The sequence below is a fragment of the Pararge aegeria genome, chromosome 18 (genome assembly GCF_905163445.1).
Source record: "Pararge aegeria chromosome 18, ilParAegt1.1, whole genome shotgun sequence".
NCBI lineage: Eukaryota > Metazoa > Arthropoda > Insecta > Lepidoptera > Nymphalidae > Pararge > Pararge aegeria.
In genome coordinates, this window is record NC_053197.1 from 334,161 (window position 1) to 349,055 (window position 14,895).

At 41.0% G+C, this 14,895-nt stretch overlaps 2 protein-coding genes across 2 annotated transcripts in view; one reads left to right on the forward strand and one right to left on the reverse strand.

Annotated features, from left to right (window-relative positions):
- Positions 1–14,895, forward strand: part of LOC120631584 (visual system homeobox 2-like) — a 168,778-nt gene that overhangs the window by 103,099 nt on the left and 50,784 nt on the right. The gene's annotated exons all lie outside the window — the stretch shown is intronic.
- Positions 11,843–13,247, reverse strand: LOC120631585. The gene has a single exon (XM_039901223.1). The coding sequence runs from the start codon at positions 13,144–13,146 to the stop codon at positions 12,406–12,408; it is 741 nt and encodes a 246-aa protein (XP_039757157.1). The 5' UTR covers positions 13,147–13,247; the 3' UTR covers positions 11,843–12,405.

The following is a 14,895-nucleotide window of genomic DNA, read 5'->3' on the forward strand; positions in this document are numbered from 1 at the left end:
TATTTGTCAAGTAATGACAATGTTTTTATCTTGCGTAATCGGCGAATTGTAGCATCTAGATAAGACAAGACTCTGTCCCCTTGCCTGCAACTTTTTCGAAATCCATACTAATGCATACCTATTATTTAAATGCGAATGCGTGTTTGTTTTATAACAATGGATGGTTTAACCATTGAATAAATTTGACAAAATTGGGCACCAAGATAGACTTACATCCTAGAAGTATTCTTACTTCTAATCATGGAAAATCAAAGAGTATTTTAGCCAGTTTTTTTTGTCTCCAGAGCTTTTGTAGTGTAAATACATTTTCACGTAGGTAAATTAACGCGAAAGTTTCCTTGAAACTATATAAAAACTGAAATCCTTCATCAGGTAGTTACAATAGGTATATGCTTGCGCAAGATTCTCATATGAATAATGTTATCAGCATTTTGATTCTAGCGTATGAAAAGATTCCAGGACGGAATCAAATACCAGATTGGCAGTGAAATTGTAATTCATTCAATCCAGCCAGTGAAATTAATCTGGATACCCAATCCACATATTCCAGGAAACATTTCATTGAATCAATATCATAATATAACTGGAATAACTTAAACAATGCCATGTTTTCACCCGAAGATACAAAACAATTTTACGGAAAGGGGCACATACGATTGTACCCTCGCCCTCACATCGGCCCTTCGGCTGAAATATTTGGCATCATTTATAACCGCTCAACAATAAATATAATTACATTAAAAGCAATAATGGGCGATGTCCTTAGATTCATAATGTGCGAATCTCTTGTAGTCTATTTATATTAAGTTAGTGACGTGTTATTAGTTTCAATAAAAGAGATTTGCTTAAATAACAAAGCTACGAGTATTTTTTTAATTATTATGATTTGGTATTTTCTTTAACAAAATTAGGAACGTATCTAAAAACCTACCTCAAATTACAACAAAACTATATTAGTATTTTATTTCAAAGAGCTTTTTTATTTCAATATATTGTGTAAATATTAGGAAATTACTTACAAATATATTATCTGATTGAGGTTATAAAACTAAAACTTAAAATACTTCTCGTCATGACACTAGGTCCGAACATCGTATCATCAACGTTAGGCGGTTCTTTTAATATTTGGCTCCAGAGCTTTTGCTGTACATTTTTAAGTAGATTAATAACAAAGTTAATGTGAATCTGTATTTTGTTAAATAAGTAAGTACTCAGAAATTCCTTAAGTAAAAAAACTATCTTGTGAGTCTCAGAAAAACTTTCTAGCATTCTATAGAATAATGTAATAAATTTTTTTTTTTTTTGACAGAATATTCATGTATTGGTTCGTTTTCTTGAACGAACCATTAAATATTGATTTATTGGTTCATTTCTTGAGTTGTTATTCTTTGATTGTTGGCTTTTAGATCTGTTACTTTCATTGTATGACTTAATTTCTACCCTGCTGATTGGTGAGTGGTGTTGTGGTTCACCAGGGACCGATGTCTCGTGGAAATCGTAACCACAAACTAAACGCACTTCATAACGTTAACTTTGACCTTATCACTAAAGATAGTTTGTAATACAAAGTCACTAAAGATAGTTCTGGATACAAAGTCACTATACGCGGTTACTTACTTAACACTATTGAGGTATTAATCCGAAAAATGTAGACGCTATTACGTTTAAATCTTATTTCCGTAATATTCAACACATGCCACCCCACTTTTGTAAATTCATGAAATTTTACAAAAACAAGTACCTACCTCAGTAATCTATCATCAAATAACGGAAAACATCCCCTTCTTAACGTCCCCTTTCTCGTTTGTATCACTATTAATATTTATCCTACACCCTTCCGCACATCCGAAGCAAAAAAACTGTTCACCCTAAACTGTATCTTATTACAAATGAGTATAAAATAATATCACTTGTAAGAATTTTATTGTACATTCTATCATGTCAGTCGTAAACAATTAATATGGTTTTCTAAAATGTATTTTAGAGCCATGAATATAAAACCTCTTTTCGCTTATAAACATTACTACCATTTATGGGTTTAGCTGACTTGGTAATGATACAAAATTAAATTTTAAGCGTTTCGTTTTTATTATTGATAGATTAGATTTAGAATCTTGTCAGAATTACTCATCTTGCTACATTGCGATGTTTAACAATCGAATTATGCCATCATCACTTTATCATTATCTAATATAAATATGGAATTGTTTCAGTCAAATCTGTTCAGATTTCCGTAATTCGTTTTATTCATTTCGATTTCCGTCAGTTAAGAAATCCTTGTCGAAAGTCAGTGCTGTAATTTAAATGAAAAACATTCATTTTCATAGTTGTGTGAATCGAACCCACGGCCTTGGACTCAGAAGGCAGGACCGCTGCCCACGGCGCCAATCGCCCCTCAACAAAATTAGAAGTCGACAACATCCTCCCTACAACACTAACACTGGGCACCGACCTCTTCCGTCATATCAAGGTGGCATATGGCTTAATAAGAGGTGAAAGTTTCTGGTCTGGTTTAGTACTTTTACCTTTAATATTATTTGGATTAATATTTTATAACGATTAAATGTGTTTTCGCTCTCACTTCCTTCCAATGTAGTATTCATAATGTTTCAGTCAGTTAAAAATATATTGTTACTATCTTATATTTATTTTTTTTATGAATGTTATATTTTAATACATATTATCCTATTCCAGTCCAAGAGAAATCCAAAAAATCAAATATCATAAAAATTGGTCCAGCCGTTCTTGAGTTATAAATGGTGTAACTAACACAACTTTCTTTTATATTATACTAGCTGTTTCCCGCGACTTCGTCTGCGTTTCATTTTGTTTTAGTTAGTCGTAGTCCTAAAAAAATTTAAGAAAACCAATTCTTATAAAAAAAACTGGTGTAGTTTCTAAAGTAATTTTTCAATTCACACAAAGAATAGTTATCGTTAAAGGAAGAATCGAAATCGCATTTTTAGTTGATTCATATGCTAAAGGTTAACGAAGAACATTTTTAACATTTTTTATTTAGTCCTAGCACTTTAGTCCTCATAAATGTGGCAGCAATTATGTAATCAGTATCGCTAAGCCTTAAATGAGGGGTTTGCTGCTGACCGCTGAGGCGTTCTGTCCTCTACCTATTAATGTCGAGATAAAAAGTATCCTATATTACCTCTAATACTTCCAAGAATATGTGTACAAAGTTTCATGAGGATCGGTTAAGTAGTTTTTGCGTGAAAGCGTAACAAACAAACTTACATTGGCATTTATAATATTAGTAGCATTGGGATATATTAGCTTAGAATTCATAAAATAAGATGGAACAACCAAACTCACATACATATATACACCTTCAAAATATAACACTTCTTTTCTTGATAGTCGTGTAAATAGTAAAGGTTGTGATAAAACAAACTGGTCTGTATTTATGTAACGACGTCATAATGATCCGTCATTATCCGGCGCGCGGTCGTTAGTGGCAGCTTACGGGTCGCACGCGCAGGCTTTGTGCGTGATCACGTAATTACGGGCGACGGGATTACTGTGATTGTGGGGAAATCGCTTGTTGTTTTTTATAGACAATCAGCCATTTTTATTTTATCTTATTTACTTCGTTATCTCATCTTTCCGGTTCCAAATTGAGAACCGATTTTTGACAATTCGATATTTCTGAAATGTGGTGTTTTTGTAACTTTGGTGATAATTCAAACGTAAATAATCTACGTGAACAAACTCGAGACCAGGTTGATAGAATTCAGGCATCAATAATCTGAATCCACAATGCCCAATTGTGGAGTTTAAGACCCTCTTTCTTACAGAACAGAGGGTTTTAGACCTTTGAGTTACGCTGCAGTAATGCTGGTAAAGGTCACAAGCTTTAACGATTATACTATCCCGTTTTAGTAATATTAACTAGGGCAGATGACGTAGAATGTGATCTGCAAAGCATATGGGTGGTCTGCCTATGAAAACAATTTTGTTGACTCTCCTACGTTTTCGTAGATCTGTAAACTAAATGCAATGGCGATGCAATTTCTTGCCCCCCTCTCTAACCGACCCATCTCACCCGCACCCACCGCAAGCGTCGCTCAAAACGCTCGCATAGTTGTAAAAAAACGCTCATTTGCGATAATTGGCGAGCGGCGAGCGACGCGCGATTAACGAGCGATGTTCCCGACCCCCCGCCGCGACCGGACAGCGGGGTGGCGCGGGTCATATCTCATTGTTACAGTGTTTTATTGAGACTGTTTTGTTTGTTGCTAATCTAATGACGGCTGTCTGAATTGGATCAGTTCACATGCATCCCTGGCGAGTTGTTTTTGATATGTTTTAATTTTATTTTATTGGACAAGGAAAAGTTAACTTTAACCAATGTAAAAGTTTAAACATGTATTAAAACACATTTAATAAATCATGGTTACCACATGGTTGATGAATTTCTGAACGACAGGGCTTGGATGCAGACTGCTGCGCTCTCATCTTTTACAATATAGAAAAATGCTAAAGATTGCTATAACTGTAAAATGATTTAAAAAAAGAGCTATCACTAATTTGTCTGTTTTTATTAAGTCGTTATTTAATATCAGCTATTTGTTTATAAAGAGTAATATTCTCACATAGACTATATTATATAAAAATGAAATAAACTTATATCTACCTCCTCGGACCTCGAACGCGAAATATCGCCCGACCACCAATTGTCCGCTAATGTGATAGCTGAGACCCGTTCAATTGTGCTGGATTCGACTCCTCGGCGGAATTTATTGCTTTTCTAATACACTTAATCGCGGAGCGGCCCACTACGGCACATTACAATACATTACAGTACATTACGTTGATTGTTGAGTCGTGGCCGATACTTCAATTAATAAGATTGAATTAAAACGAGTAGAAGATTTAACTACGCTACGAAGGGTTTTTATTACATTAGGTATAGCCGATCTGCACTTAGCAAGAAATTCATATCCCCTTACGCTAAAATATCGGTATCGGGTCGGTATGTTAAAATAATTCTTTTTGGTTTTGATAAATATTATTCATTGTATCAGGAGTCGTAAGAAAAGAAAATCCTTACACCGAAGTACCTAGGTTTTTTTTTAAATTCCTCAAAGTGCCATGTCGATAATAATGAATAAACTTCCTTCCCGCTTCCCGATGCACTCAAATTTGGTGAAATAAGACCAGTTTTCAATTTCGGGTTAGTTTTCTTCCAGTTTCTATTATGTAATAGATACCTACCTGTTTTTTCAATATATGGACCTATTTAATGAAGAGCAACAGAAATAGTGCATTAAAACATACACGAGTTCGGCTACCGACGTCTATTTGACGTTCTTAAAGAGAAAAAGAGATTGAAGCTTGTAAAGGATGCCTTTTTTAATTAGTTTTACAAAGAAGTTGAAAAGAAAAATTTATTATACTGTATTATTGTGAGCCTACCAAGAAATAAACCAAATATGTTGAAAACAAATTTGGTTTTTATAAATTTTAAAAGAAAACATCAAATATAACTGAGTTTTTCAGTGTATTTATTTTCATTTTTATTTTACTTCAATCCATAGTTTTTCATCCGTTCATACCTTCAGAGCAATACGCTTAATCGGATGAACAGATAGACAGATACGCAATTTATTGTTTCATTGCGAGGTTAAGAACCCTTAAAATTCTCAGTTATAATAATTCTTGTAGTACAAATACTACTATACCGTATTTGTACTACTAACCTACTATGATGTGAAATACATTTCTTTAAGAAAGAAATCTCGAAGGCAAATACACATACTCGAATCGATAGCAAATACATAAAGGGAAAGCGGTGCCCGTTAAAACTTATCCCGTCCGTCCCGACTGCCCACTCGACGGCTGAAGTCTCAACACTGAACAGGATCGCAACTGCACAACTCTTTAAATTGACGACTTCTCAAGGCGTTCAGTTGAAATGTTTTGTGGGCGATATCGGAAACCTCTCTTGAGAGCTTTTGGCTTGTTCAATGCGATTCGGTTGTTGTGCTCCAGTTATACTTGCGACAGATTAGAATAACTTCTTGAAATGTTCATTTGACCTTTAGTGTCTCCTGAAAATTACAACTATTTAATTGTATGCCAAAGAATTTTTAAGTTAATTAAAATTAAACAAGTTATATGGAAAGCAAGTCTTTTATGTTATTGATTTAAAAATACTCTGTTTAATGAATTTAATGAAAAAGAGAAAGAAACTGTAAAATATTTCAAGTAGACCTCATAAAAACTTTTGAAATGTCAATGTTAGGTATATATGTTTGTACGTATTGGCTTTAACAGAGGTTCGGAAGGCAGATTATTCCGAAAAGAAGCCAGCAAGAAACGCAGCATTAGCTCTTTTTCATCATATTTTTTGCGATTTAACAATTTTTTTCTGTATCTTGCATGATGTTTTCCACCGAGAAGAGGCCAGCGAAAACTCTGCAGTTGCTCTTTAGAAGTCAACGTTTTAGAGTTCAACAACATCTATACCTTCTTCACTATTATAGAATCAAGCGTTACTTTAGCTAACAAGCTAAATTTGCTCTACTTCCCTTAGGTTAGTCCGCAACCATCTTTGTAGTCAATATTTTCCGATAATTTGGAATAAAAAACTCCGCACACACTTTAAATATGGCCTTCGTGTTATGTTGTAAAAGGTTAGAATGTTGGAATGGAGCAACTACTTAGTTTATTACCCGTTTCTGCTTTCCGAACCGGTGGTGCTACCAATATGCTGACTTGACGCTTCAAGAGGTAGTATTTTCTACTAACAGACAGGCAGACAGAATGACTGAGAGATCTTTAGATATTTATTCCAAATTTATTTCCTCATGTTGGCCTAACACATGTATGTATGAAACGATCATACATTGTATGTTAACATAATTATTGTGAACTTAAACCTAAAGCTTTATATATAATCAGTATATATTTGATGCTGAATTTAGAGCTATTTATGCCCTAGTTTATTAACTCTGAACTTATTGAGAGCTATCTCAATGATTTTATTCGGTAACTTGTAATAAAAAAAATCTGTACAATTTCCCTTCAATGAACTACCAATTTTATTTAGCCTAGAGTAATGAGTGTTATTTAGTTATATTCTACTAGTCTACTATTATATAGTAATGCAAATAATAGGTACAATAAGTAGGTTTATAGCCTTTATATATTTAAAATGAATATATACATACATACTTATAATGAACATTTCATCACACAAATATGTTCCAGTCGTGGGAATCGAACCCACGGCCATGGACTCAGAAAGCTGTCGTTGTGGGTCGCTGCCCAATGCGCCAGTCGGCCGTCAAACCTTTGTATCGTTACAAATATCTTGTATTGTAACCTTTTGTTGCGTAAGTTGTAGAGAATCAGTTCACAGCTGCTTAAAAATGAATGAATTTAGAATGTTGGTCAAAAACTTAACCCTGCATGGATGTTTACAACGTATCTGGTATCGATTGCCGGCGGACACGAGGCCGCGACGAATCTATTGTAGTGGTGCGAGCCCCCTCGCCGCCAGTAGCTCGTGCGAGTTAATGGACCGCTGCATCGCGATGTTATTGCCTCGCCATGCCGCGTCCTCGTTGTTTTAGTGATCTGATCATGTAAACATTGCTGTCAGTCCGAACTTGATCGATAAAACGTACGATAACGAGTGATTTCACAGACTTAAGAACTTCTGTATGTTCTTCATCCTCATCATCTTCATCCCATTACCGGCCCACTACAGGGCACGCGTCTCCTCCCACACTGAGGAGAGGTCAAGGCCGTAGTCCACCACGCTGGCCCAGTGCGGATCGATGGACTTCACACGCCTTTGAGACCGTTATGGAGAACTCTCGGGCATGCAGGTTTCCTCACAATGTTTTCCTTCACCGTTGAAGCAAATGATATTTTTATTTCCATAAAACGCACATAACTTAAAAAAGTTAGTGGTGCGTCCTGGAATTCGAAATCGGCCCCAGGAAAGTGAAGGAAAGTCCTAACCACTGGGCTATCACCACTTCCACCCTTATTCAGCCATTATTGCATGCCATTAGTGCATTGTATCCGAAAACAGTGAAAACGCCCTGCGCTGCTTCACACCCGCGGAAAGTTCCTATTTTCACCATTTTATTGCAAGCGTTTAGAACATTAGAGGTAAAATAATTACTGTCAACTGCTAAATGAAATTAAGTTGCTAACCGCCAGTTCGAGGAACACTACTAAAGTGGAGTGGTTTCTGATGCTTCAAAAGTAGTCGTATACACGGTTTCTGTATGTTCTTAATTCTGTGAGTTATTCAACTACAGGTTAGTCACGAACAGCCATCACATCGTGGTAGGTCTGCATTCTAAAATGGTAACGGGCTAACCTTTTAGAGGGTATGGCAGTTATATTAAACTCATACCGTAATCGGTGTATACCGGTAGCGATTTCACGTAGTTTGACAGCCATCAATGAAAGATATATTATATATATATATATACTTATTTCTAAAAATTAATACTTTAGGTGTTCAATCCTCATCAATATATACAGTACCATTGCAGTCTTTGTCGTAGCCCGACATTATCATCTCTCCCCTTAAACTTATAGCATGCAGTTTTCCTAACGATCCTTGATAGTCAAAGAAAGTAATAAATTTTTTTGCACTCTGAACCGGTTCTTAGAACCGAACTCGGCCGAGGAATGGTAAAGGCTTACATACTAGGCTATCACCACAAAAAAGTTACATAAAAGTAACAATTGATGTATACATGATTAGCGAAACGACTAGTATAACGCTTTTTCATTACGTAACTAACAAAACTCCTACCGCAAGCTTCTAATTTCATAAAAACAACGAGCATGTAAACAGACGTACCATCTAATGCGTGCCGCACAGTTACCATTTCGGCGCCTAGTGCGGGAACCTGTCGCGCGTCGAATCGATTACAGACACAATACTCGCTGTGTTTGTCAAACGTATCGATTTGTGATCGTTCGTGATTCATTTGTTAATGCATCCATTGTCCGCTTCACGCCACTCATTTAATGGCTTAATAATTAAGCCGATGTTAGAATTGGATTTGTTAATTTAATTCAGCCTTTTGTTAGTTATTGATTATTGCTTTAACAAATGGACTAAAAAATTAAAAATAACGTTAGCAAATGAGTAACCTGATAGAGTTTCGCTGACGAAATGCGCAGGAACTACTGCATACCATGTGAATTATTGCGTAAGTGAAGTTGAAAGTCAAAGTCAAAGTCAAAGTCAAAAATATCTTTATTCAAGTAGGCCCACAGGTTTTTTTTTTTTTTTTTTTTTTTTTTTTTTCGGATTGTGTGTAGCTGATTAACCCTAATGATTTTAACAGCGTAACGCGGGCTTGTTGGCGAGCCTCGGAATGGGGCTCTGCCAGGAAGAGTTTGAACCCTAGGGCTCGAAGAAGCGAAGGGATCGTCGGCCTGAGGGCGCCTCATGTGAGGCCGAACCTCGGCTCAGGCGACGATTGGAGTGAAAGGGTTACGGACGGTGATTAATCCGCACGCTTCCGAGAACGTGGTGCGAGCCCACGTCCGGTTGACGTTAGAAGTCGGGGACCTCGTCTTCGCCGGCGAAGACGCTGTGCATAGGTTGATTGTGTGTTCTGATAGGGAGCATTGTCAGTAGTAATCTGATCGTCAGGGTCGTGAAGGATATGTTTAGGCCTCCTCTTGTTGAGAGTGGCGCTAAGGTTGGGTGAGTAAAAAGAAGCCGCAACTATGAGAGGGTTGGGATGTCGGATAGACTTCTCAAAGTAGATTTTCGAGAGTTTTTTAAAGTATTGAGCAATAGTGGGGAGTTTGAGATCTCTATGGAGATCGACGTTGCGTACGAACCAGGGGCACCCAGTAGCGTTGCGCATGAAGCGGTTTTGGAGAGTCTGGAATCTCTTATATGCGGAGGGAGGGCGAAACGCGAAGGCGACGCTCGCATATGACATGATGGGGCGGACACAGGTTTTATAGAGTGTCACTTTATGACGAAGTGACAACTTGCTACGTCTGTTTAACATGGGGTAGAGTCTACCGAGAACGAAGGCAGCTTTGTTACGGGCTGCGCTAATGTGATCTGCGAAGTTAAAGCGACCGTCAAAAGTTACACCCAAGTACTTGGCTGTCTTTTGCCACGGTATAGGACGGTTGAATAAGTTAAGGTCCCTTTTGTCCCTGAGGTCAGGGCGGGCTCGTCCAGTGAAAAGCACTGCTGTGCTTTTATCCGGATTCACCTCTATCCTCCATTGGCGAAACCAAGCGCCTAAGCGCTCGATGGCCTTTTGGAGGCGGGATATGATGCGAGGTATGGTTCGGTATGTTGTATAGAGGGCGGTGTCATCCGCAAATTGGGCTAGCTCTACGTAGGGGCTCTTTGGTATGTCGCTAGTGTAAAGCGCGTATAGGAGGGGTGATAGAACAGAGCCCTGAGGGACTCCGGCTCGTATGGGTCTGGTAGATGACAGAGTGCCATCTATCCGGTAACGGAAGGTGCGATCGCTCAGGTAGTCTCTTAGCAGTTGCAAGATTCTATCTGGGATGCCCTGGTCGTGAAGCTTATATATTAAGCCCGCATGCCAAACCTTGTCGAAAGCTTTGGCTACGTCGAAGAATACTGCTCCTGTGAGCAGCGGGTATCTTTTTTCAAAGAGACCTCTGGATATGTGCTCCGTCAGGCGGTGCACTTGGTGGATGCTAGAGTGTTTGGCTCGAAAGCCGAATTGCTCGTCGTTGAGAAGCTTTTTTGCTTCTACGATGGCTTTGAGTCGGGCCAGTATAATTCTCTCATAAACCTTTGCTAAGGAGTTGAGTAGACTAATCGGGCGGTAGCTGGTAGGGAGATTGGCGGGTTTGCCAGGTTTGCGTATACCTATAACTATTGCCTCTTTCCACTCCTTGGGGAAAGAGCATCCTGCCAGAAGGGCGTTGAATATTAGTACCAGTAGGTAAAATAGTTGTGGGGGGAGGCATTTTAATGCTTTATTGGTGATGTTGTCGGGACCGGGTGCTTTCTTTGAGTGCAGCTTGTTGACAATCGCTTGGACCTCGTCGACGGAGGTGGGAGCTATGGGGTCGCTGTCGGGAGACGGGATACCAAGGCTACCAAGTTTACTATTGACTAGCCTAACATGGTCGGGATCTATAGACACATTGCTCGGAGTGCATTGGGATTCTATTGTGTCTGCGAGGCATTCGGCCTTATCCGAATCTTCGAAGGCGGGTGGGAGATTTGGGCGTAAGAGCGGAGGGGTGGCTGAATTTGGTCGGCTTTGAGAGCTCTCGCTAGGCCATAGTACGCAGTATGGGATGGCGTGAGCTCCCCTAGCTTTCTGTCCCATGAGTCGCTCCTCAGAATATCAAGGCGAGCCCTGAGTTTTCTTTGGAGTTTCCAGAGTTTCCTCCGGTTGTCGTCAGTCGGGTAACGGGCATGGGCTCTAGCTTGGGCATTTTTACGTGTCAGCAGCTGTCGGACATCCGCCGGCAATTCTCTACGACCGAAGTCGTTGGGAATTGTACGGGAACAGTCCTTCAGTGACTCACTAATGTGCTTCACAAAATGAGATACCGCACATTTGGCATCTTCTACTGAGTCTATAAATTCAGGGATTTCGGACAGGTGCACAGATTCGAGCGTCTTGAGTCTGTCTGTCAGACTTTTCCAGTCTACGATGGTTTTGGTCGAAACGGGAGTATCGGCTGGGGGTCCTAGCTGGAGTAGGACGGGACGATGGTCGGAGCTAAGCTCGTGTAGCACTTCTAAAGAATGCACATGGAGTGCGACGTTCTTTAGAATAGCTATGTCCAGTACGTCTGGTTTGTCGTTTGAGTTATTTTTAAACGGGTAGCGAGTGGGTTCGTCCGGGGCTAAGATATCAAAGCTTAGGTCGGGACAGAGGTTGTACAGTCTGTATAGTTGTCGTCCTCGTGTATTTAAGGCAAGGGAATTCCAGCTGGTATGTTTGGCGTTAAGATCTCCGCATAAGATGACGGAGCCGCCTAGAGCTAGAAGTGCACGGAAATCACTTTCCAGCAAGTCTTTAGAGGGAGAGAGGTATACAGATGCTATGATGACCGACGTATGGCCGGTCATACTGACCTGACAAAGGGATGCTTCTATGTTGATTAAGTCGGGAGGTTCGAGAGGAGTACAGTGAAGAGACCTTTTAAAATATATTAAAGTGCCACCCAAAGCGGAGTGGGATCTGTCGTTTCTAATAACGTTATAATTTGATATTTTAGGCGTACGATTGCAAGGTTTAAGGAAGGTCTCTTGCACCAGGAATATGTCTAGTTGGCGTGCACAGGCAAATTCTCTAACTTCGTTAATCTGTTGGATAAGGCCGTTTGCATTGAAAAACGCGATTTTAAGAGATCGGGGTTTGTATCTACCTATTATTGACGTACTACCCATTATGGTGTAGTAGCTTCAATTGCCAGGATAAGGTCGGCGTGTTCGATGCAAGCAGTTAGCCTGCAGTAGTGTGGATCATTGAGCTTGCTCATGCAGAGAGCGAATTCAGCCCTGCCGAAGGTGGCTATGACCTTCATGAGGGATTTAACTGATTTGCTCTCTGTAATAGAGCCCGAGCCTGTGGGCTCTTTAGGAGCGGGTGGGCTGGGGGGAGCGGCTTTAGTCACTGTTGGTGGAGTAACCTTAGAGGCTGTGGTGGGTGCTGCCGACTTAGGCAGGGGTTTGTTCCAGGCGTTGGTGGCTGGAGCCGGCGCGGGAACAAATTTTTCGATAGGCCTCTGAGGCTGGGAAGGGGGATGTCTGCGGCCGGGGGGCTTACTGCCACGTAAGGGCTTGCGCGGGGCTTTCGGACATCCGCGATAGTTCGCGGGATGACCTTCCGTCTGGCAAAGGACGCAGCTAGGCTGCCCTACCGTTTTGTCCTTGCGAAGACAATCGGCAGTGCCGTGATCGCCGAGGCACTTGACGCACCTAGGGCGGGCATGGCAATTGCGGGCAGAGTGGCCGTAAAGTTGGCAGCGATGGCACTGGCCGATCGCGCCGCGATTACGGGGAGTTTCTACCCTGAGGCCTGTGAGGCGACATATCGAGCGGACATCGAATATGGCTTTGCCCTGAGGGCTGAGATCCAAAATTACAAGGCACAGCTCGTAGGGAGTCTTTGTTTTATTATGGTACATACGATGTACCTCTTGTACTGGCAGGTCTTTGGACAGAAGGTCCTCTTTGATATGCTCTGCAGAGAGCTCTACGGGAAGGCCACGGATGACGACACGTAGGGTGCGTTCATCCTCTAGAGCGTAGGAGTGGAATCCTACGTTCTCATGGCGAAGGAGGGCCGAAAGTTGCCGATGGTCGGTTGAGCTGGGACATTGGACTCTGATGCCAATGTTCGTTGAGCGAGCTCCGTTAAAGGAGATGTTCGCGGCGTCTATAAGTGGAATAATACGTTCCCAGGCAGATTTCTCTCTAATAAATAGAGGTGGGACTCGCTCGCGGCGTTCGTCGGTCATTGGGGAGTCTTCAGACTCATCGCAGTTTTCGACAACGGTCTGTGAAGGAGAGGGAGCGGGGGAGGGACTGGCCGTTGTTGCCCGCTTAGGTGGGTTGGCCGTGGTTGCCTTCAGCTTACGCTTCTGGCGCTTTGAAGCGACGGTTTGAAAACCATCGTCTTCCATATCGGAAGAGGCGGGTGCAGCCACAAAGTTTTGCTTCGTGGTCTGCGGTTGCGGCTCTGACTCCATTGCAGATTGCTCGGAGGGGTCGGGGGACAGGGGTGTTTCCAGGAATCCCAGAGGGGTGTCCTGCGGGGAAGGGGCGGGGGGACCACATTGGGTCATAAACTGACTCAGGTAGTCGGGGTTTCTTACCTGCAGGTCCTTGATGAGGGCCTGTAGGTTGAAATTAGCATTTAACGCGGCCATAGTGGCCGCGGAATTCAAAATACAGTGCCTCCCTGCCGAAGCAGGGAGGTGAGTTCCTAAGGTGTGGCCCTAATGAGCCCTCGCCTTTAGGTGACGAGTGTGAGTACCTATGGTAATTATTCTAGTGTACTTACAGAATCCTAGACCCTGGAACTAAACTAAACTAACCACAACGCAGAAACACACACAATCGGACACTACTTGGAGCACGCAAAGAAGATCGCACCGCTAGGAGCGATAGACGAGACATCCGTACTGGACGGGCGCCGGAACCGAACTGGCCCACAGGTGGCACTTTTGATGCGTACATAAGAACCACACGGTAGTGAGATGATGGCGATAACCACATTCGTAAACTTAAAACTAAAGCTACGAGGGTTCCAAAATTGAGGGTTGAATGACGAACAGTCGTCAAACCGATGTAGGTTTCTGTTGTTTAGGATGTTTTTACCCGTTTTTATTCGTGAGGCTTAAGTCGCAACATTATATTTAAGATCTAAGAAAATGGAGTACAAAACTCCTTTGTGCGACGCCAAACTGATCGAAATCCACTGATTTTGAACAGTTTTAGTAAATGGATAACTCTGACGACTAATTGATCTTTTTTGTGACAGAGCTCGTCCAGGAAATTAATAACGCAATGCTTTTTTCTGCCCCCAAGAAACATGGCTGTGTTCCTCAGGAAGGTCTGATAAATATCGTCGAAGATATAAGACATAACTGTTCACAAATCACAGCAAGTCACAAGGCATATGGGTCAACGATCGAATGCATGCGTACCATCCTACTAATATTATAAATGCGAAAGTTTGTGAGAATGGATGTATGATGTTTGTTACGCTTTAACGCCACAACGAATGAACCGATAAGGATAAAATTTGGCAGAGACATACCTACAATATAGTCTGGGATAGCTCATAGGCTTATTTTTACCCCGGAAAAGCAAACAGCTCCAACAGGATATCATCGCATTAGTCTTTCAAAATCCGCGCAATTGACGTCTAT

Excerpts from the sequence above, each read along its gene's own strand:
- LOC120631585 (XM_039901223.1), bottom strand. The coding sequence starts at position 13,146 with ATGTACCATAATAAAACAAAGACTCCCTACGAGCTGTGCCTTGTAATT.